Genomic DNA, 22,064 nt, shown 5'->3' on the forward strand with positions numbered 1-22,064 from the left:
GTGGGATATTGGGATTTTGGGGGAGTTCATAAAAGTTATTGTGAAGGTGCATTTTCCTCTGAACCAATGAATGAATGTAATCCACAAAAGTTAAAAAGGAAGCTTGGTAAATCCCCCTGACATTAACTTAGTTTTAATAATAAGCAACAGAAACATGGGAGAAACATATTGATGAAATGTTGACAAAAATCTATGAAATTTGATTGAGTGGGTGTGGCATCATATAGTTGTTCCACAATATAATTCAATAAATGTCACTTAATATAAATTTAATTAGTTTTCACTGGTTCTTGATGAGAGGAAACATTTTTCTCATTGAAGTGCATGTATGTATGATATGTTTTGGGGGATATATTGGATGGAAAGGTAAAATATCTCAGGTTCTTTACAAAAAGGATAGGGGTTATATCCCTGAATTGTGGAAAACCTCCACAATTATTCCAATCCCTAAGATAAACCAATCTTCTGAACCAAATGATTTCCGGCCGCTAGCACTATAACATCAAATATCATTAAAGGGGAAGTTCACCCTGACAAAAAGTTTATTGTAAAAAAGCCAAAAAAAAAAAATATTGCCGAAGGTTTGAGAAAAATTCATCAAATAATTAAAAAGTTATTATAATTTCAATTATTTGATTTGTGACGTCATATGCGAGCAGCATTCCTACATAGCGAATGGTAAAAAAATCAATGAAATGTCATTTTCTCAGAAAATTGAAAATGGTTTTCACTGTACCTTTTGTATATCAATAGACAAATCATTTCACACCCGATCATGAATAGAAAACAAAATTAAGTCATCAGGAACCATACAAAATTTGAAATTCATGCATTTTATATTACATAACACATGGGGCAGCTGCTCGTTTATGACGTCACAAATCCAAAACTTTGAACTCTAATAACTTTCTTACTTTTAAATGGATTTTCCTCAAACCTTCACCAATATTTTTTACTATTTTTTCTGCTATTTTCACAACTAAATTTTCTTCAGGGTGAACTTCCCCTTTAAATCGTTCCAGTATCCATGTTTTACTTGTTAAAGTGCCTTCATTAAAAAGAAAGACTTTCTTTATGATTACTGTTTGTTGTGTATCAAAATCTCTACATCTGCAAACAAATTTGGACATCAATAAATACTTATTGAAGAGGAAAACAGCTGTGGCACTTATATTTTCTTTATTTTTTGTTTGTATGTTATGATTATTGCTTTATGAGAAAGGACAGTGAATTCCACACAAGTTGAATTTAAAGATAAATACCAGTTGTGGTAACAATCACAAAATGAGTTCGAACAGAATCCAATGAAATAACCACCAAAGTGTTTGTATATATATGAATAAAAATATGTGTCAAATAGCTCCAGAAGAAAATGTGTAATTGCTGAGAAATTAGCAAAATAAGCACGGAATTCCATCAAATGTTGGGTATTTTTGGAAGCAATATTAATACTTTGTCTCACATATGCTTTTCTGTGTTGTGATCATCAGAATTATCGATTTTGAGCAAAGATTTCACAAAGATAATTTCACAAAGATAAGTTCACATGAATGTACCAGATCTAGATGCACTGGCGGATCTAGGGGGGGGGGGCAAAGCTGGCCTGCCCCCCTTCTGAGAAGCACAATTGAAATTTGTAATGTAAAAATGCTGTTGAAACAGAAGTGTGCCCCCCCCCCCTTTTGAAAGTGAAGACTTTTTTTTTTGCTTGTCGAACTTTTTTGTGGACGAAATGTCCTTTTTAGTTAAAAACCTTTTTTTTTGGGGGGGGGGGGAATCCTGGATCTTCCCCTGTCTAGATGTATGATAATATTTTGACAATTAATCTTGATTTCAATGACTTTCTCATGAAATAATTGTTTGCTGCAACTACTGTATTTTACCTTTAATTTAAATTTTGAAAAAAGCTTCGACTTCTATGATGATGTTGAGAGTAAATGAATACCAACACAAAAGTTTTGCACATTTGAAAGTACATTATATTTATTTCTGTGATTAATAATTAGGAGCCTATAATGCAAAGAACTTAGCTTGTGAAATGCTCAATTCGATCAGTTGAAGAAATAATAAGCAAGGTTATGTGAGACCAGTCGGGAAAGGGGGGTGGGTGAGCCCATGCAGAAGGGCGAGCTGGTTATTTGGAAAGGGGCAGAGCGTCCAGAGGTCTTAGAGTGGATGCAAGCATGCACAGACGAGAGGGGTTTGTACAATGTGAAACAATACCAAATGAATCATTTAGGAAAGGGGGATTTTAGCATATCTCAAGTTCACTAGGGGTATAAAGCACGCGTGGGGGTATTGTAATAGGGAGGGGGCGTGCAAAATGACCTAAAAGTAGTTACACAACTCATATACTATTTTTCCTCTTCTCAATTTTCTTTCTCTCTTATTCTTTAGCTTGCCCCCCCCCCCCCCCCCCCCCCGTAGCACCGCCCCTTCAATTGCGATTTTTTTTTTTTTTCATTTTCAATTTGATCTTTGGAGATACGGTGGCTGTACAAGGGAGGCTCGATAAGTCGAAGACGAAGAGGAACTTTCGTTAAACATCTCAGAAAACTGTAAGAAAACTCGACCAAATCATTTTTTCTCGTTTCATGTTTTATTAGTGAAAGATGCCGGCATATCTTTTCCATTACATTACTGCTCATTTGATTCACTTACTTATGCTTTTCTCTGTCACTTAACTTAATTTATGTCACGTAGTTCGTCATCCGCGAAGCGGAGCCCGCTAGCGGCATTGGAGCGGCCACCTCGTTATAGCCTCAGCCAGGAGTGCGGGCGGCACTGCCGTCTTCTATGCTCAGACCTCAGTATGCTGATCACGTTAGTTGGGCCGGGGCGCTCGTGCTCTTTGTATCCTGTCTGAAGTATCCAATTAAACACTCACACGTATTGCGAGGTTAGTATTAGTATACTAACCTCGCACCATGAACCGCGTTTGGCAGTGGATTTCTAACTAGTGGGTCACGCATGCTGGGATCCCACTTCTGGTGTCCACAACACACGACTTACTATACTAGTACTAGTAGGTCCTAGTACTACTACTAGTACTAGCTAGCCTATGGCTTGATTTTTATGTGCGCAGCGGCATGTAATGAACCCTTAGGTGCCAATTAAACGTCCTTATACCTCTCAAATCTTAAAATATAAGGCCTTATCTACGGAAAATAATAAAATGAAATAAAAATTTGATATAGAAATAAGTTTGATTGGCGCGGCATATCCTATTATTTTTTCATGTTTTTTAATGAGAGCGCCGTTAAAGACCAAACAACAACATCCACATTGAAAGCAGCTTTGTCTTTTCTGTTGATGCCCACTAAAAGCATTGATTATTAAAGCAAATTTGAAAAATTGACTACTCAAATTTGGCATTTCTGAATGTTTTATCTTGACAAAATGTTATGAACTTACGCCTACACATTTCTTCCCGAATATTTAGAACTTAACTTCTGTAAGTGTGAATTTTAGGAACAGTATTGCCCTATTATTAATTTAGAATTCAAAAACAAAATCACTGATTAGCGGAGGAAATATGGACTTGTACTGTAATTACGCCACCATCTTGTTTTTTTTTCATTCTAAAACAGTGGGCCGATTGCTTGCGAGAAATTTGTAAAAGCCATGTATGTTTTTGTAGTCTTTCATTTGTCTCCATATCAGCCTGTCTTCACTTTGAATTCACTTGAATCGAAAGGAGTTGGGTCTGTGAGATATAATTCTGTTTTGTTTGGGGAAAAAAATATAACAATTTTGGAAACATGACTGGTGTTTATAGTTGAATTGTTAGGAATGACCTTTTTTCAAGAGCTTCAGGAAAAAAAATCATTGTCTGTTTGTCTTTGTCTTCCATAGGTAAAAATGATGGAAAATGAAAAAGATGGAGGTGCATGGGTAGCTACAAACTACCCAAGAGAACTCACAGAAAATGAGAAACAAAGGCTTGCTGAAGACCAAACTTGTGTCTCAGATTTCAAGCAGAATAAGCTGGAGATAGAGGCCAAAAAGAACTGGGATCTCTTCTACAAGAGGAACTCTACAAATTTCTTCAAGGATAGACACTGGACAACCAGAGAGTTTGAGGAATTGATGTCAGAGGGTGAAGTAAGTACAGTTTGATTTTTTTATTAAGACGTCAAAATTCATGTCAAATAAGTTTTCTTGAAACTTGAAAATTATTCACATCAACATTTAATTCAATTAAAAATTAAAAACTTTACTTTCTCAAATGAAAATTATGAGAAAAAATATTTCAGTAATCTTGAATCACTAAAAATTGAATATTTTATAACTTGGCACATGGAGCAACTGCTCACGTTGAAATGTAAAAAAGTCAAAACAAAAAATCGAAACTCTTTTACTTTGGGGTGGATTTTCGTCAAACCTCTAAGCTCTATGTTGATTAATTTTTCTGAATTATCACACACTTAATATCAGGGTTGACTTGCCCATTCAGTTTTATTGATGGTTCATATGATTTTTTTTTAAATTAAATTGTGTTTTTTCTTTTACCAGGAAGGAAAACAAAAATCACTATTAGAAGTTGGATGTGGTGTTGGCAACACAGTTTACCCTCTCCTAGATGCTAGTCCAGATATCTTCATCCACTGCTGTGATTTCTCTCCAAGAGCTGTGCAGTTTGTTAAGGTATGAACTCATTATCATCATCAATACCCTCACCACCACCATCATCCACATCATCATCACCACCATCATCAGTGTCATCGCCACCACCTCCATCATCATCCTCATCATCATCATCACCATCACCACCATCATTTTTTTTTTCACGGGAGGCAAAATATGAAGTAGGAATTACTGTCATTTCTTCCTAATATCTCATTGTGGGTGTGCAGGTTAACCATGGCACCAGGTTTTTCCACTATTTATACCAATAGTGCAGTGGGTTCTTAAGATGCAAAGGTGGTGACTCTCCCGTATGTCCCGTCTGAGGGATGGAGTGTTTTCCACTCTAACGTAGCCTGCATCTATGAAACTTGGGATGGGCAGGTTAGCACACAATGCTGTATTGAGTCATCCCTCTGCGATGAACCTATGCTTAGATGAGCTCATTGAGTCCCATGGTATTTGGTTCGACAGGCAGACGCTTTTTTTTAGATGAGTCAATTCGTTCCCTTAGAATATCTTCATCTTTGTTCAGAGTTGCAGGACCTCATATCCATTAAACTCATAGTGGCTTTTTTTCTTTTATTCCATGATGTAGGAGCACTCATTGTTCAACCCAGCTCGTATCAATGCATTCCAGTGTGACGTCACATGTGATGATCTGACCAATCACATAGCTGCATCCAGTGTTGACATGGCAACCATGTTCTTTGTTCTCTCAGCGATCCATCCAGATAAAATGCTACAGTCAATAGAAAATATACACAGGGTAAATACCGTATTTAAAGGCAATTAAAAAATATACTCAGTTTGAAAGTTAATTTAATGTAGGTTCAAAATGTATTTCTAAACTACATTGGGATATCCATCTTTGCTCTTCCTTTTCCTGTTTCTTGAAATGCCTTGCTGGCATAAAGCATATCCCAACAAGATAGAATTTTGACAGATAATGGCAAGAGCAAAAATCCCCCCCAAAACAATGAAAGAAGAAATGACTAAGGGGGTACTGCAAGAGATAATTTGCCAGTTAGTTTTTAGGTCAGAGAATCAATCATTAGTTTGCATCACTTGGAAAATGTTTGATCGCTTATCTGCTTCTTGCTACAGAAAGCATCAATAAATTTGGATAATATTGATACAGCAAGTACATTATTTTAGCAATTGATATTTGTAATAGCAAATAAGTTTTCTTGCAATACCTTTTAAGTTTACAATGTTACAAAATTTAGCATACTGGTGCTTTGATGAACAGAGTTGAAGATGTTTTTTACAAAATATTTCTGGTTGTTTTTCTGATTTAAAGAGGCTCCGATCCATGTCTACAATTATGCATGTTATTTTCATTTGCAGCAGTGGCACTGTAAAGAAGTGGATATCTAGACCAAGTTTGATACTCTTTCCCGGTGCAAGCAAATCCACCATGGAAATTTCAACTTGTAAAACATTCCATAATAGAATTTATTGTTTATTAGAAGTGTTTGCAATAGTTATTAGAATTTTCCATGCAATTGTTTCCTTTCACTATCACAGGTGATATGTCCTGGTGGGTTGGTGTTGTTCAGAGACTACGGACTCTATGACCATGCCATGCTTAGGTTCAGCAAGGGACACAAACTCAGTGAAAACTTCTATGTGAGGCAGGATGGGACGAGAGCATACTACTTTTCTACAGGTACAGTTGCCCCCACTCCCCCATCTCCCCCTACCCACTGCTCATTCGTTCTTATTCTGTCTACACCAAGGTGTATTAAATGGGTACCCTGTAGGAAGGAATTCCTTGAATGCTCAAACATGTGAACCAATCAGAAGAGTGTCTGCAAGTAACATAATAAGAGCTTGCATGTTTTTTGCCAAGCTATTAAGTGTTCTTCTTCTTTTCTTTTATAGCAAGAAGTAACAATTTATTATGTTTTACCATTTTGTAGTTCGCATTCCATCTTATCTTGTCTGCAGGCTTCACCTTCTCACACTGCATTTGGTACATGGGTGTGTTTAATATTGAACTATTTTTCCTCTTTTTATATATTTTTTTTTTTTTTCCCTCAAGATTTGCTGTCAGATCTTTTCCTCAAGGCTGGTTTTGATGTGGTCATCAACGAGTATGTCCACAGAGAGACGGTCAACAAGAAAGAAGGACTCTCTGTACCCAGGGTATTTGTCCAGAGTAAATTTGTGAAGAGAACCAGAGAGGATTCATGACACTCATTAGGAGACTTCAAGAATTATGTTATTGATGGTTTATAGAAATTATGAAAGACTCAAACTGCCCAACCTAGCACCAACACCAGCCAGGTTATACCAAAGACTAAGAAAATTGGACCTTCTGCTTTCTTGCCAGGCCCTCAGGGTGTCAGAATGGAGAAGAGTTATAGATTGATTTTATTATGTTGTGTCTGCTGGAATATGAGCTTATAGTTGAACTGATGACTCGAAGCTGTAATAAACACCTCTCTCTCTCTCATTTGGCTGGTATAGAATACGGCGGGTTGGGAATCGCAAGAAGCGAGAAGAAATGCTGCAAATCTCAAGAGCCCTTGCTCTTATGACGTGCAAACACCCTTGCGAATATAACCAGAATTCTCCATTGTGAGGCAAGCAGACTGTCGGCCTAGATGATCTGGTAGAAGCTTCACCATTGATAAAAAAAGGTGTTCCACACTAAAGTCGTGGTGTCTTTGCCACTGCTGAAAAGACCACCAATGACAAATTTGACAGTGGAACACCAAAGAATTGCATCCCGTAGCATGTTTCGCCCTACTGCCTGTTCTTGATTTCAAGTTGAGAATCCAACACAGAATTACTACAGACTGAATGTCTTCCTCCCTCTCATTGACTATTGTGGTACTCCTGCAGGACAGCTTCTGTCTCACACTGGGTAGAATAATACATTTGATGCATCTAGTTCCAGCCTTTATGGAGTACCTATGAAGATGTGCTTCTTGCAGCCGAGTCTGCTGAGATGTATGGTAGCGTGATTGATATTAGCTGTCTTGGGGCTATAAGTTTGCTATAAGGCTAGGTGGGATGATGTAGAGGCATGAGAAAGGTGAATTCTCTTTGTAAAACTCTTCACTTTTCTATACGCATTTTTGAGAAATTTTGTCCAATAAATATGACCATATTTTTATAAGGTAGGAATCACTTTTTATATTTGTTTGTCTCATTTAAGGGAAGAGAGGAACTGCATAGTTTGTGAGAAAATCTGTGGAGCATTTGTCAATGCATCTTGTCATTTATTTTCATTGATAACTGTTACAAGCTTCTGAAATCCTTCCATCGGATTGGCCTCTTACAAGTCACTCCATGAAATGCTCCCCTTGTGTTTATATGAATCTTAGTGAATCTGTATTATATTGTGTGAAAGAATTGATTGTACCACCCAAGAAAGGTCTAGTAAAACACTCCTTCATAAAGACTGATAGTGAAGTACATGTATGTGAGGGAAACCAAGAGAAAAGGTATAATTGGGGAGAGATAGAAACGTTTATTCTGAGAGAGCAGTTCAAGTTTGGAAAGAAAGATGGGGGGGGGGAGTATGTCCAGACATGAGATGAGAGAAATGAAAGGAAGACAACAAAAAACAAATTTAGAGGAGTGAATCTAAAATTGTCATGATATGTTTATGAATAAAAGAAAGACATATATTGGGAGGTGGAGGGAAAATTGAAATCTGCAATGATAGGGGAAGGGTAGAGTGAGAAATACTAGCATTTATTATCAGGAAGGTGATTCTGAAAGCTGTTTTAAGTTCTGCACAACTATACATGTGACTAGTTCCTTTGTGCAAAGTCATATTCTTAACGTTTGTGATTCACATCCGGTATATATGCGAGTTTAAATTCATGCCAGTGAATTACTGGTCACAATTTTGAAGGCATTTAAGAAATTCAGTCCTACGACTTGATACACCAAAGAAACCATGTTGTCTCAAGCAAAATTACAGGTTACCAGTCGTTATTCACGGCCTTAACCAGTTGTTTGTTAAAGCCGTGAATAACTTAAAGCAAACAGCTTTTTGAAATGCCCACATATACGGAAGAACAAGAAAAATTGAAAGAGAGATGTTTGCGAGAGAACAAATGAATCCAATGGAATGAAAAGAAGTGGGAAGGATAATTAGGATAGAAATTGAAGCAAGATATCAAGAAATTTGATAATGGGAAAGAGATGCATATCAAGAGACTGGTGGAGATGAAAGTAAAGGCAAAGAACATGCTCTCTCTTTTCCACCTCTTTCTGTACCCCTCTCCCTCTTTTCACACCTCCCTCTCTCTCTTCCACTTCTTACCCACCCCCTCAATTTGGCCCTCTCACTTCTTTTTATACCTCCCCCCCCCTCTCTCCCCATCCCTCATCTCACCTTTTTCTCTCTTCCTCTTCTCTCTGTTTACCCTCTTCATCCCACCCTCCTGCTTTCTCCCTTATCCCCCCCCCCTCAATTCTTCAGTGCTGTTCAACCTCTCCAATATCTACAATCACAAAACACATGAAACAAAATCAATTCTATAAAAGCATTCATTTTATTTGAAAAAAAAAGCTTTACAAGAAAGGAACTGATAAAACATTTCCCCTGCTACACAAATTTATGTAAATCTATACCTTGACACCGACCTGCCTCTTCCCCAAAACACGGAAAATTATGACTTTTGGCTAATCAGTTTGTCTAAGAAATGTTTGGTCTCATTCCCCGTTGTCTAATCCAAATTTGTCTACAACCAATTCACCCGTTTGTCTAATCATCACATATACAAGACCCATTGATCTGTAACTAGTCTCCACTTACTCTCTAGCCACAAGTTGGTGTTTAAAAGAAAGAACCGACTGCAACTGATCGATCAATATTAGCAGTGGCAAATCAATCATTATTCTACGTTTCAAGATACAGATCATCAATCATATGCAACTTTCAATCGAATGAAAGATTCATGACTGATCTTTGGAGCTAAAATTGACTTAATCGTTTGCAAATTTCTTACAAATCCCCATTAATCTTTCCGATTTGGAGTTACACCAAATGGCTTTGGACTAAGGGAAAACATAACCAACACCAAGTAGTATTTTAGAATACTCGGCCCAATTCAGTTGAATTCTATTTTTAACCAACTTGAGAAAAGAAGAAAGCAAGTTTTGATTCGTCAAAGAACCATCAGACGAGATGGTGGTGGGAGAAAATCAGGGATTAGACAAAACTGATTATTGATTCAAGGGGTATATCTGGGGCCCATTTCATAAAGAACTTGCAACTGCTGTAACTTTGTTCTTATGGCAACTACCATGGAAACCTTGATTCTAATTGGCTGCTGAGCCCTGTTACCATGGTAGTTGCCATAATGGCAAAGTTGCAACAGTTGCAAGTCCTTTATGAAACGGGCCCCAGATCTGGGGCCTTTTGAAGGAAACGTTGCATCAATCCAAAATGCACAATTCAAATTGACTGAGAATCAAGATACATTGCATTTTTTGGAGTTGGTATTGACTGCAACTTTTCCTGCGAAGGCGCCTTGTCAATTATCACAGCAGACAGAATGATATTATTTCTTCATTTTGTTCAATAAAATGGTTTAAAACATTGAAATTAGTGAGTGTAAGTCACAAGACAACATTGTGGGAATAAAATGTGATAAAAATACAACTTATGAACAATGTGCTATTCTTGCATAGCACACAATACATTATATGATTAGCTATACTCTGCACATCCAATGGGCCATGGTTTATCACTAGCCAGACTTTAGCTTCTACGGCCTTTATACCCTACTAGTCCATCCAAGAAATTAATCCTACCACCCGCGCATTTATATTAAATTGGTCTTTATAAGAAGGATGTCTTTATAAAGACATTCTCTTTAGTACATGCTCCAATGTGAAACATATTCAAGGGACAAAAGTTCCAGTAGGCTTTACCTAGTCCATTAGAGGAATGAATCCTACCACATACCCATTTGCACTACTTTAATAAAGGGGAATCCAGCCTTGGTCATAAAATGTGATGGTAAGGAGAAAGATAAATGAAACAGAATGGTGAAAGTTTGACAGAAATCAGACAAGTAATAAGATAGTTGGCTGCTTTAAAACTGACATCCCTAAGACTATGTAGATTCAAACTGGCAACTGGGTATGTAAATTATGACAAGGGGCAAGGACAACTTTCCCATAGGCCATGTCCTTAATCATTAGGGATTTGTGGTTTAATCCTAAGTAACCATTCCCCTGGGGCAGTAAACTAAATATAACCCAGGTAGTATATTTTTTTATTTCCTCATGAAAGAAATATAATCTTAAGAAAAACTATTGGAAAAAAAATTACATGTTGGCCATTTTATGTATTGGAGTATATGGAAGAGTTGTCCTTGCCTTACATCATTATGACATCACATATACTGCCAATTTGAAGTCACCATGGGTATAGTGATTACCAATGTTTACAACTCTTAAAAATTCATAACTTTTTCATTGTTTGTCCAATATTGTTCAAACTTTCACCTATCAAATTGTCTGATTTTTCTTTTTCCTCTAAAAACAAGTTTTTTATGGGTTGGATTCCCCTTTAATCTTTATGAAGTTTCCCTGCAATACATGCTCCAATGAGATTAAACCATATTCAAGGGAGAAAAGATAAGGGGTCTTTATGAACAATCTTGTAAGGCATCTAGTCAAAAGTTAGAGTCATGTCTTTCCTGCAAGAATCCTGCAAGCGGCTTTTCAATACTTATCCTCACACTTCATCATTAATAAAATAATAGACGTGCGAAAGCTACTATAAGACGCAAAGCACACTTATAGCGCGATTACCCCTAATAGACGTGATACAGACTTTTGACAAGTTGCCTTATACGCTCTTTATCAAAGATCCATAGATTCAATAAAGTTTCAATGTCACAGTTTTTCAAGTCATCATCATATTGTGCAGCCCTAGTGGGTAGGCCTCATTGACGATATCGTTGAAGATACCATTGTTGAGGATACTGATCATTGAGGATACCATGGAAGTAACTACTCAGTCTGCCTTGTTGACGTCCGACGATGTCTCAGACGATAATGCTTCTGATGTGCTAAACATATGAAGACAATTATCGGCTCCTCCGCATAAAAGCAGCTGTAACAAAAAAAGAATAATAATCAGCATTCAGTAACATGAACATCCACTGAGCCTATCAACAATTTCATATTTTTTAGTATGTTCATTTCCGGGATAAATAAAACATTATGCCTGTGAACCATTTCATGATACAATTGTCGGTCATTTTCACTGTCCACTGTTATAAGCTACTGAAATCCTTGCAAATGATTGGCTCTGAACAAAGTAGTCAGTGAAAATGACTACGAGATGCTTCATGAAACACCTCCCCAGATCAACTGCATACAAAGGTATAGGTCAGGCAAGCCATCACATTATTGCATGAAAGCAGGGCATTACGAAGCAAGGGAGACATATACTTTCAAATTTGTATTGCATACAAATGAGAGTATAACTTACTGGGACTTTAACAAAACCTCAATTAGTTGTAAGGCTACTGCACACCTTAAGACCGGTGCACACTCCCATTTTGGAACAAATTGCATTTTGCTCATTTTCAAATTAACTGAAAAAATACTTATTCTGGATGATTGCAAGCCTTTATTTTTGGAGTAAAGGCAAAATTAGTTTCAAATTGTAGCCAATCGTACGATTGCTGTGACGTCACTAGATATTAAATTTGCTTATGTTCTAATAAGGACAGTAGTCACAGATTTGAACATAGGTATTAGTACGGTGATTTAGAACATTACACATTAAGAGATTCCATGTCGCAATATTAGCATCAAATTCTATTTCATTTTATTCCAAAATCCGGGCACAGACTAATTGTAAAGTGTGCAGTGGCCTTTAAATTTAAACAGGGAACTATTCTCATCCTCATTTCTCAGTGGGGACATAATATACTACAGGGCATTCTTTGTGTACAAATATGGGCAAAAAAGGGGGGCAAAAAAAGGGGGTCACATGCCCCATGTGCCAACTCAACCTGGATGTATTTAAAAAAGCGTTTGTAAATCTACGCACAACTTCACACATAACTGGAACATGTCCTCAGGTACTAAATCAGTTACATAGGGATATATCAATTATTACAAGAAGGGGCCTCCAGTCATATGTGCAGTCCTTCATAACTTACAAACAGCTTTGTGAAAACTCCCCCACCAGGGGCCTGTAACACAAAGCTTAGCAATGATCATAGAACAATTTTCTACGATTGATTGCATTGACTACAATGCACAATCAATCGTGAAAATCAAGCGTATGATTGATCGCTAACTTTTGTGTTACGGGATCCTGGTTACAGAAACAAATGTAAATGAGCTTCAAATTAATTTTAAATGCCGATTAATACTTACATCAGGTATTGACCAATCAACAGTCAGGATCTTCTCATCCAAACCTGTCATATTGAAGAGAGGTGCCTTCGGGCTGAGGAGAAAAAATGAAGTAAAAACAAGGATAAAGACCTTTCTGTAAATTTCTATCAGTTCCAACAAAAATGTAATTTGGAATGAACTAAAACAGGAAAATAATAGTGCCAGTTAAAGTATTATTTCAATAAGGTCTTATTCAAATAAAGGTATGGAATGACTTTGGAAAAAAAAGTAATAACTCGATCAGAATTATCATGTGCACAATGAATAACAAGCTTGATTTTTAACTAAACACAAGCTAAATCAAAATCATTACTACATCTGTCGACATTTAAACAGAATCAGAATATAGCCTTTTCCCCCTTTACTAGTTAGTCTAATTCCAATATATCAAACAACATTATGGCTAGACATATTGGTCTCTCAGTCAGACCAACCATAAGGACCAAAATAGGATTTTAGTGATAATGTCCTAGGTAGATCCTGAAATTAGAAAACTGGACTAAACTCCTAATACCCTTCTCTTTTGTTTAAATGTACAATACCTTCTAATGTCCCAGAGTTTCAAAGCCTTGTCATAGGATCCTGACAGAAGTTGATTCTGGTTGCTAGGCGACCACGACACCGATGATACCCATCCCGTGTGATGAGTGAGTGATGACTTTACTACTGCTCCATCTGTACAAAATAAAACACGATTTAGTAATATTACGCTCTTTATTTTGTAAAACTTCTGCTATTCACAATTATGATACCAGGGGGGTGTTTCACAAAGATTTAAGTATGACTTAATGTCACACTTAAATGCAGACGCGTACATATGCAATGCACAATCATATTGATCAATACGCAGTAGTGCGCGTCCTCATGGCATGATCTGACCAATGCGGTCATGCTTTTTATACCATACACAACTAGGCATTGAGTGCGACTCTAAGTCATACTTACTTCTTTGTGAAACGACCCCCAGGGGAGTGTCTAATTATGAGTCCATAGATCTGTCATGTTTGAATGAGGTTTGTAATCACTTTGAAAGAAAAGAAACTGTGATTTATGCAGTGTTGAGTACACAGTGGTCTACCTATCTCTCGGGATTGGCATGAGTAATTGTGTGGGGGTATTGTGGTCTAGTGGTAATGACTCTCATCTTTCAATCAGAGTTACGTGAGTTCGAATCAAAGCCGTAGCGAGTTTTCTTTCCGCAAGAAATTTAATAATAATAACAATAGGCATTTATATAGCGCCATCTATCTAGAAATAATCTAATCTGAGGCGCACTGTTTATTATTATTATTACCCCGGCTCTAGCTCGAGCTGCCTTTCAGCACTCAGTGCATTCAAGGAATTAATCCTACCCGGTACCCATTCATCTCACCTGGGTTGAGTGCAGCACAATGTGGATACATTTCTTGCTGAAGGAAATTACGCCATGGTGGGATTCAAACCCACGACCCCGTTTCAAACTCAAAAGACTAATCCACTGGGCCACAACGCACCACAATTTACCCATGTTGTGCTGCACTCAACCCGCATGAGGTGAATGGGCACCAGGCAGGATTAATTCTTTGAATGCACTGAGCTGGGGTGATATTAATATTGCATTTTAGAATAGATTATTTTTAGATAGATGGTGCAATATAAATGCCTATTATTATTATGCCACAATAAAGAGGCAAATTGCACGAATGTAACACAAATTTTTGACATACCTTTGATTCTTGGGTCCCATAACCTAACGTGCCTGTCCACACTACCGCTGGCTAGAAGTCCGTTCAAGGAAGAATGAGATAGACTTAGGAATGCCTTTGTACCTGTCTGGGGTGTTAAAAGAATGTAAGAATGTTAATTAATTTCTTATTAAATGAAATATCTATAGAACTGGCATAGAATAAGGAAAACACTGAAAGAATCTGGGAATCGATTCGAAGTTTATTTTAGGTTCCAAAATCAATCACAGTGTTGAGTGTGGGTGATTTGGTGTTTGATGTGTGAATGTATGATTACGTTATGATTATTGATGATTATTTGAATACTTGTAAAGGGGCAACTGCCTACAAGATTTTAATCTTTTTGGTTGCCTCTTACCACATGTTGATTTTTCTTTTACATGAATGTATAAATAATATTTATTTGTTGTATGTCTTGTTACATTTATATATTATGTTATTTTACATTGCATTTAAATATTTTTATATGATTAATAAATGAATTGAACAGTTATTGCAATAAATAGCAGGTCTGCAGCATGTAACAGATAATTTTTTTGGGGGGGGAATTGATCTATGAACAGCAAATTTGAACTGAAATTCACAATCAACAGGAACTAGCTTTGATGAAAAACCCCTTTACTAATTCAAGAAATAAAATGAGAAGAGTTGCAACATACATACCAAAGGCATATCATACACGTACATGTATAAAGAAACAAACAGGTTAGGAAATATTAACAAGCCTATCAAGTTAAGAGAAAGGCAGTGAGGAGAGGTATAACTTACCTATAGTCAACAGAAAGAACATAAAAGATACTATGCAAATACTGCATAATAAGCTTAAAGAAAGAGCAAGGGAAGAGGTATAACATATCTTCATGGTTTTCACGAAGTCGGCCAATAGCCAAATTTGGTGAAAATTTCGATTTTGAGTTCTGACTGGATTTTAGTTAGTTATAGTGATGTCTACAACTTGACAAAATTTTAGGACCTAATCTTGTCTCGTTTCGTCATACGTGACGTCACATTAGTTGTCAGACACGAGCAAGTGGCCAAAACCGTTTTCACGAACTCGTTCAGCAGGCGCGCTTCTTGGAGTCGAGTTTGTGATGAAGCTCCTCTGACCTCAGACAAATACACTTCAAATTCTGGTTCATGATGACATAAATGGTTAGTATTCGGATCGCAGATCAAGACCATAGGAAGTCCTGTGGAATCCTTGAGGGAGAGCTTCAAGGTGGCAGACAAAATCAGCTTAAGGAGAAAGAGCTAAGGGACAGTGTAAAGACCCACATCATGAGATTTCCTCGCACTGAAAGTCATTACTGCAGAGCAACATCCAAGTCTCAGTTCTTATCCTCAGATCTCAACCAGGAAAAAATGTATAGGATATACAAAGAAGAAAGCCCAGATGGTGCATCTATGTCACTCTACATGAAGGTGTTTAGTGAAATGGGACTCACGTTCCAGAGACTGAAAAAGGACCAGTGTGGATTGTGTGAATCCTACTATCACGGAACCCAAAACAAAAGGAAGAGCTTGAAGACTAGTTCCAGGCTCAAATAAGAAAAAAGACCAAAATAAGGGAAATCAAATCTAAAGCCAGAGAACGTGCATACACAGACCAGGCATACACTGCTGCAGTATTCGACTTGCAGCAGGTAATATATCTACCAAATCTTCTCGTTCGGAGTTGATCTATCGTCGCAGGTTGGCAAACTACAATTTCACGGTCTATGAGTTACTTAACGTCTCAAGTTCATTGAAAACATAAGACATGCTAATACAGGCTTGTTAAAGAAAGACTATAACAAGAGGTGTAAGAGAGAACATGAAAAGATGTGTAACTCACGTACCAAATTTGACTTGTTAGAACCTTGTGCTACATCCCACATCTGTATGGTATGGTCCCATGATGCACTGCACACTTCATCCTTTCCTGTCCATATCACAGATGATACCGCTTCCTTGTGACCGTCAAGTGTTGCAATGGGCGTCTGCAAAAAGACGGACGAATATTCTAACTCTCCCACTTATTGGTAAAAGTATACAAATTCTTTGAAAAAGCTCATTTTGTTACTTTAACCTCTTTCTGTTACAATAATTAAATATGTGATCCTTTTGTTAGTTGGATATTATACATGTAAAACATCAATTCAATCTTCTTGTATAGGAAGAATGCTTTTATTTAAAAATGTACTAAATAAAAGTTAGCATTTAGTGTCTAATATAAGCTGACATGGCACTTGATCTTATCCCATTTTGGTCTTCTGCCATTTGGTTTCATCAAACATGTTCTCATTTCATGTAGAATCGGCTGGGAGTTGAGAAAGTTCATAAATTGTGTGTAGGCAAAAAAGAATCTGATGACTAGGATATCCATGAAATGCTTTGAAACAAAGTCAGACACAATAAGCGAAACCAAAAACTTTGATCATCTTTAGTATTCATACTTATCCGTAGGGGCATCTCCCCCCCCCCCCCCCCCTTTGGTATGCCAATAGTTTGTTCTGACTTACTCTTATAACTGGTGCACTTCCATCTCTCCGTACTCTCTTCTTTTGTTGCTCCTGAATTTCTGGTGGTTCTTCTTCCCCTGAACTTGGAACTATAATGAAGGGGAGGGAACAAAGCAAGTAAACTTAGAATTTTAAGAAGAAAAAAGCAATTTAATTTGGATAGATAAGTAACATTTTAATATCAATGAAATAAAGTAACACTTGACTAAATGAGAGAGTGTATGCATCACATCAATGGAAATAAACTGATAAAATATAGATTGCCAAATAAATCTAATTAAATTAATCAATCAATTCATTAATCTATTAATATACTGCATTTCAAATCAAGTATAAACTAAATGTTACCACAAAACCCACCAACTTATGCAATACATGTGGTTTAATCATGCAAATAATTTTTTGTTTTAGTTAAAAGCTTTATTTGAATTCTACAAATTCAGACTTATGGCAAAGTCCATCTGAACATAACATGCATATTTAGGAGCTCTCGCATTGAAATACTTTCAAAATGTTTAGGCTAATGAGAACTCACCAGCAGACCAAACTTTCAGCATCTTGTCAAAAGACCCACTGCATATCTGGAACCAAATAATACATTATTATGTTACTGAAATCATTATAAAGTTGTGAGTGATGATAATACGGCATTCCCACAAGTAGTCATGAGGACTAACAATAAAAACCTGCATTGAAAAAAAAAAAAAAAACCTGCATCGAATCATGGTCTTATGCACAGGTCTTTTGTTTTATCCTAATAGAGGATTGCCAGTAAAATGCACAATACATTAAGAAAAATACTTTGAATAAATATCAATAGAGAGATTATTTCATTACCTTCATCTTTATTTTTACTTGACTATGAAATAGGAAAAGAACAACATCGGAAATTTCAAAGAATAACTTATTTTCCCAAATTTCCCCCCCCCCCCAAAAAAAAAAAAAAAAAAAACATGATACCACCTTAGCTTAGCACATTAAAATGACTAAATTAATAATACCGCAGACACAAATTACCCTACACGAGCTGCCTTGGCAAAAACTCTCATTCCGAACTGTTGCAGCTTTTAGATATATTGTATATATTCATTCCATGAAACAAAAGAATGGATTCCAAACTTAAGGAAAAGACCCCAAACTTCTCAGGTACAACTTCTGAAATTTTTTTTCTCCAAAGCTTCACTATTTGAAAATGAAATAATCACTCACTCTTGTCTGTGACTGGTCGACATCAACTGTGTCTACACTTTTAGCATGGCCCTTGCATACGTGGAGTGGTTTACTCTTTCTTTCACTCTCATTCCACTCCCAAATGATTAGAGTCTGGTCATGTGACCCGCTCACCAGCAAACTTACAGGTTCACCTGACAGTGATGACAAAGAGAGCAAGAGTAGAAATAGGAAAGAAACACAAATGATAACAATAATAACCAAACAAACAAGCATGGATGTTAATAATAGTGAGCCTCTGAATAGATCAAGGGTCAAACAAATGCCTACAAGTATTATCATGATCATCATCCCAATAGCTCCGTCAATATATAAATATTCCATTCCAACACACACAATTCTTTTTGCTGCCATGGATTTGAGTCCAGCTGGCATTTTCAGAACTCAATGTCTTTTCACCTCACCAGGGTTGAGTGCGACGCAATGTGGATGAATGCCTTGGTGAAGGAAGACAAAACCATGACTGGGATTGGAACCCACGATCTACTGATCAAAACAACAAGTCAGAACCATGGTATTTCATTATCTCAGCATGAAAACTCCAAATCACGAATGACCTATCATACTACTTTTCTTTTATTGTATTTCTTTAATGCGACTTTACCAGATTTGATCCAGCGAACACATTTAACAGGGTCTGTGTGATACTGAAGTGTCGCTATGTTGTCACCGTTTCTTCCCCACAGTCTGACACCATTGTCATAGCAACCAGTGAGAATTCTGGAGAAAGAAGAAACAAGAAATCAAACAATTAAAATGAATATATGATTAAATCATTCATTTGAGAATAATAAATCATTCAAGGTAGCCTTTTCCCACCCTAGTCTAGTTCGTAAATCAAAATGTGGGTAAACTTTTAAAAAATTTTCTTACAAGCATACGAGAAAGGCTCTGTTTGTCTTCAAAAATAGAAAGTCAACTCTGTGCACCACAATCCCTCCTCCCCCCTCACATTTGTAGTTGAATTTAATCACACTTTTTTGTAAAACAACTCCTTGAATAAGTTGTATCGCCTCCCCATCTCACCTTTCTCCAACCATGTGAATACAGCTCACCCAGTCATCATGAAGTATACTTCCCACTGGCTCAGGGGCCGTCTGTTTCACCACATACTCAATATCGACAACGGTCTCTGTCGATATCTGCTTGACTTCCAGATGAGCGGCAAGGGTGACTCGAAGAAACTCGCCATCAATGAGGAAATCAAATTCGACATTTTCAATGTCTTCCTCTGCTTTATCTAAAAGACATAAAAATTCATAAATTTTATTATTAAATTAAAAAGAAAAGAACAGAAAATAATTATGGCAAGAAAGCTTAAATCTTAGAGGATTGGTCTTGCAATTTGAGAACTGAGGTAATGTTGATGCATTAGTGCCATTTTGTTACATATCAATCCGGTCTCCAATTAATGAATTAATCAATTAATGAAATTAAGTACTCTTGAATTTTCAGTACAATTAATCAAAAATTCCATTTGATCTTCCATTAAAAGATCTAATCACAAAAAATTCAGAAGTCTAGTATATTCATTTCAAAATACTTTTTACCTTCATTGAGAAGTTTATTGATGAGCGAACTTAATTCAGCCACACCAACACTGGCTGGAACTGAGAAAGGTGTGTTGCTGACAATAAATCTGTAAGACAGATGAAAATAAAAATTTATTTCTTTTTGATAATCATGATAATGATGCAATTTTCAAATGCTTGCCTTGAAGTGCTAAAGCCTCAACTCAAGGTCTACTCTTATTCATAAAGTCTAACGTTGGGAGCACGTAGCTAAGTTTTACCCTCCTCTAGTCTTGGTAAATTTTCTTTTCTTCTTTAAATATTTTGTTCACCTTCCTTGTTTTCAAAATTCTCCTATCATTCTTCTTTTATGATTTTTACGATTCGTCCTGGCTCAGGTCTTCGCCTGAACATGCACTGCAGAGATGTTTCCACTGAATTGAGGGAGCGCAGAGAATTGTGGGTAAATAATGTTTGACTTTATTTTCACCAACCGTTACAAATCAAATCTCGGTTGCAAGTCGGTGCCTGAGTGCCGAGAATATCGTACCGCGTCATGACAATTGACATACCAATCACTTTGTCTTTTTTTATATTTCATTTCCACTTTTTAATATTTTTATGGACCTGGCTGCAGCTGGGCCATGTATCTATTAGTATTAGTATTCTTTTTTAATTCTTGTTGGCAAAACGAACAACAACAACAACAATTGTCTGTAAAAGATTACATTTTTCGAATTCTACCATGGATATGAGTGATAATAGATAGACTAGTAATAGGGTAAAATGTACTAAACTGCAAACGCTGTAGAAAAATCCAACACAAATTTCTACGCATGGGACCAAAGCAAATGAAAAAAATGCGAGTGGGCCTAGCCTAGCATCAAACAGAGTAAGACTAAGAGAAGTGTTCTTACAAAATTATATGATTAATTAAAACCTAGATCTTAATACTGCACTTGTAAACGTTACCTCTTCTGTTTTGTGAAAAATCGAGCTTGTAAATGCGATCCGACAGCAACGTTCGTGCTCATGGACGTGGAGGCTGCCATTTTGAGAACAGGGAACCCACGTGTGTGATATTTTGCTTTAGCCCCCGCTTTTGCCATCGAACAAAATTGACGAAGAAGGGCGGGCGGCGGGGCATGGAGTGTTACGATGGGAATGAGTTTTCGAAATGTGGGAGGGAAGAGACAATGGGGGTGATGGCGATGCATGATCTACCATATTCATGTGAGGCAGGGGGCAATCACCATGCACCCCCCACAATTTTCCAATGGGGCTAATCATGGACCTATAAATAATGGAGATACATGCACACCAGAATTAGAGTTAACCCTCCTTTTTTTTTAGGTTTGTTTTTTACCTCCACTTTTTCAATTCAGATTCATAAAAGAAATTACATATAGCAGGCATATAATACTAAATCATTCTGGAGAAGGTATATTTCAAGACACACATATTCCTTTTGATCTCCATACACGTTTTTTTTTCTTAAAAGTTGTGATTTTTAAGACCGATTGAGTCAGGGAACAACTTTTCACCTGTGAAAAGTTGTTTCTGACTCAATTGGTAGGGCCTACAGTAGGCCCTATATGAAATATCTGTCATAGGCTCTTTCTGTACATGGGTTCATATATAGCAGGCAATGCGGAGCACACAGATTTATGGCCTAAATCGGGTATCCTTGCAATACAACTAAGGCTTAGCACCACTTTAGAAGTTTGATTGTCTAGACTCCAATTCAACTCCATCACTATCTCTCTCTCTCTCTCTGCCCCCCCCCCCCCCCCGGGCTAAACACCACCTTATGAGAGTTTGTCTGTCTAGACTCCAATTCAACTCCATCATATTCTCTCACTCGATCTCCCCCCCCCCCCCCCTCTCTCCCTCTCTCTCTCTCACTCTCTGCCTCTGTCCATTCCTCCCATTCTCACTTTTGCTTCAGCACACCAGGAGAGTGATAACCGAGGAATGTACCCCTTACACCACTGGTGAATCAATTTTTCTATTAAAAAAAAATAGACATAGAGGCAAGACTATCAAAAATAAATATGCTCCACATAAATAAGGAA

General features: G+C 37.0%; 2 protein-coding genes across 3 annotated transcripts; one reads left to right on the forward strand and one right to left on the reverse strand.

Annotated features, from left to right (window-relative positions):
• The first annotated feature begins 2,489 nt into the window (after window positions 1–2,489).
• Window positions 2,490–7,756, forward strand: LOC129274707 (tRNA N(3)-methylcytidine methyltransferase METTL6-like). Of its 2 annotated transcripts, XM_064108319.1 has the most exons (7): window positions 2,492–2,558; window positions 2,704–2,899; window positions 3,856–4,104; window positions 4,516–4,647; window positions 5,225–5,395; window positions 6,157–6,298; window positions 6,674–7,756. In XM_064108319.1, exons 3-7 carry the CDS (start codon window positions 3,862–3,864, stop codon window positions 6,823–6,825), a joined length of 840 nt encoding a protein of 279 aa, XP_063964389.1. In that variant the 5' UTR covers window positions 2,492–2,558; window positions 2,704–2,899; window positions 3,856–3,861; the 3' UTR covers window positions 6,826–7,756. The 2 variants fall into 2 exon arrangements, with proteins under 2 accessions (XP_054767441.2, XP_063964389.1); XM_054911466.2 differs by lacking the exon at window positions 2,704–2,899 and having other exon boundaries at window positions 2,490–2,558.
• Window positions 7,757–9,127: 1,371 nt separating this feature from the next.
• Window positions 9,128–21,254, reverse strand: LOC129274706 (ribosome biogenesis protein WDR12-like). The gene is made up of 12 exons (XM_054911465.2): window positions 20,962–21,254; window positions 20,029–20,117; window positions 19,505–19,718; window positions 19,083–19,198; window positions 18,458–18,612; window positions 17,784–17,829; window positions 17,249–17,337; window positions 16,586–16,726; window positions 14,730–14,835; window positions 13,566–13,698; window positions 13,003–13,075; window positions 9,128–11,722 (listed from the first exon to the last, which is right to left on the reverse strand). Exons 1-12 carry the CDS (start codon window positions 21,204–21,206, stop codon window positions 11,624–11,626), a joined length of 1,506 nt encoding a protein of 501 aa, XP_054767440.2. The 5' UTR covers window positions 21,207–21,254; the 3' UTR covers window positions 9,128–11,623.
• Between the last annotated feature and the right edge of the window lie 810 nt (window positions 21,255–22,064).

The sequence above is a fragment of the Lytechinus pictus genome, chromosome 13 (genome assembly GCF_037042905.1).
Source record: "Lytechinus pictus isolate F3 Inbred chromosome 13, Lp3.0, whole genome shotgun sequence".
Classification (NCBI taxonomy): domain Eukaryota; kingdom Metazoa; phylum Echinodermata; class Echinoidea; order Temnopleuroida; family Toxopneustidae; genus Lytechinus; species Lytechinus pictus.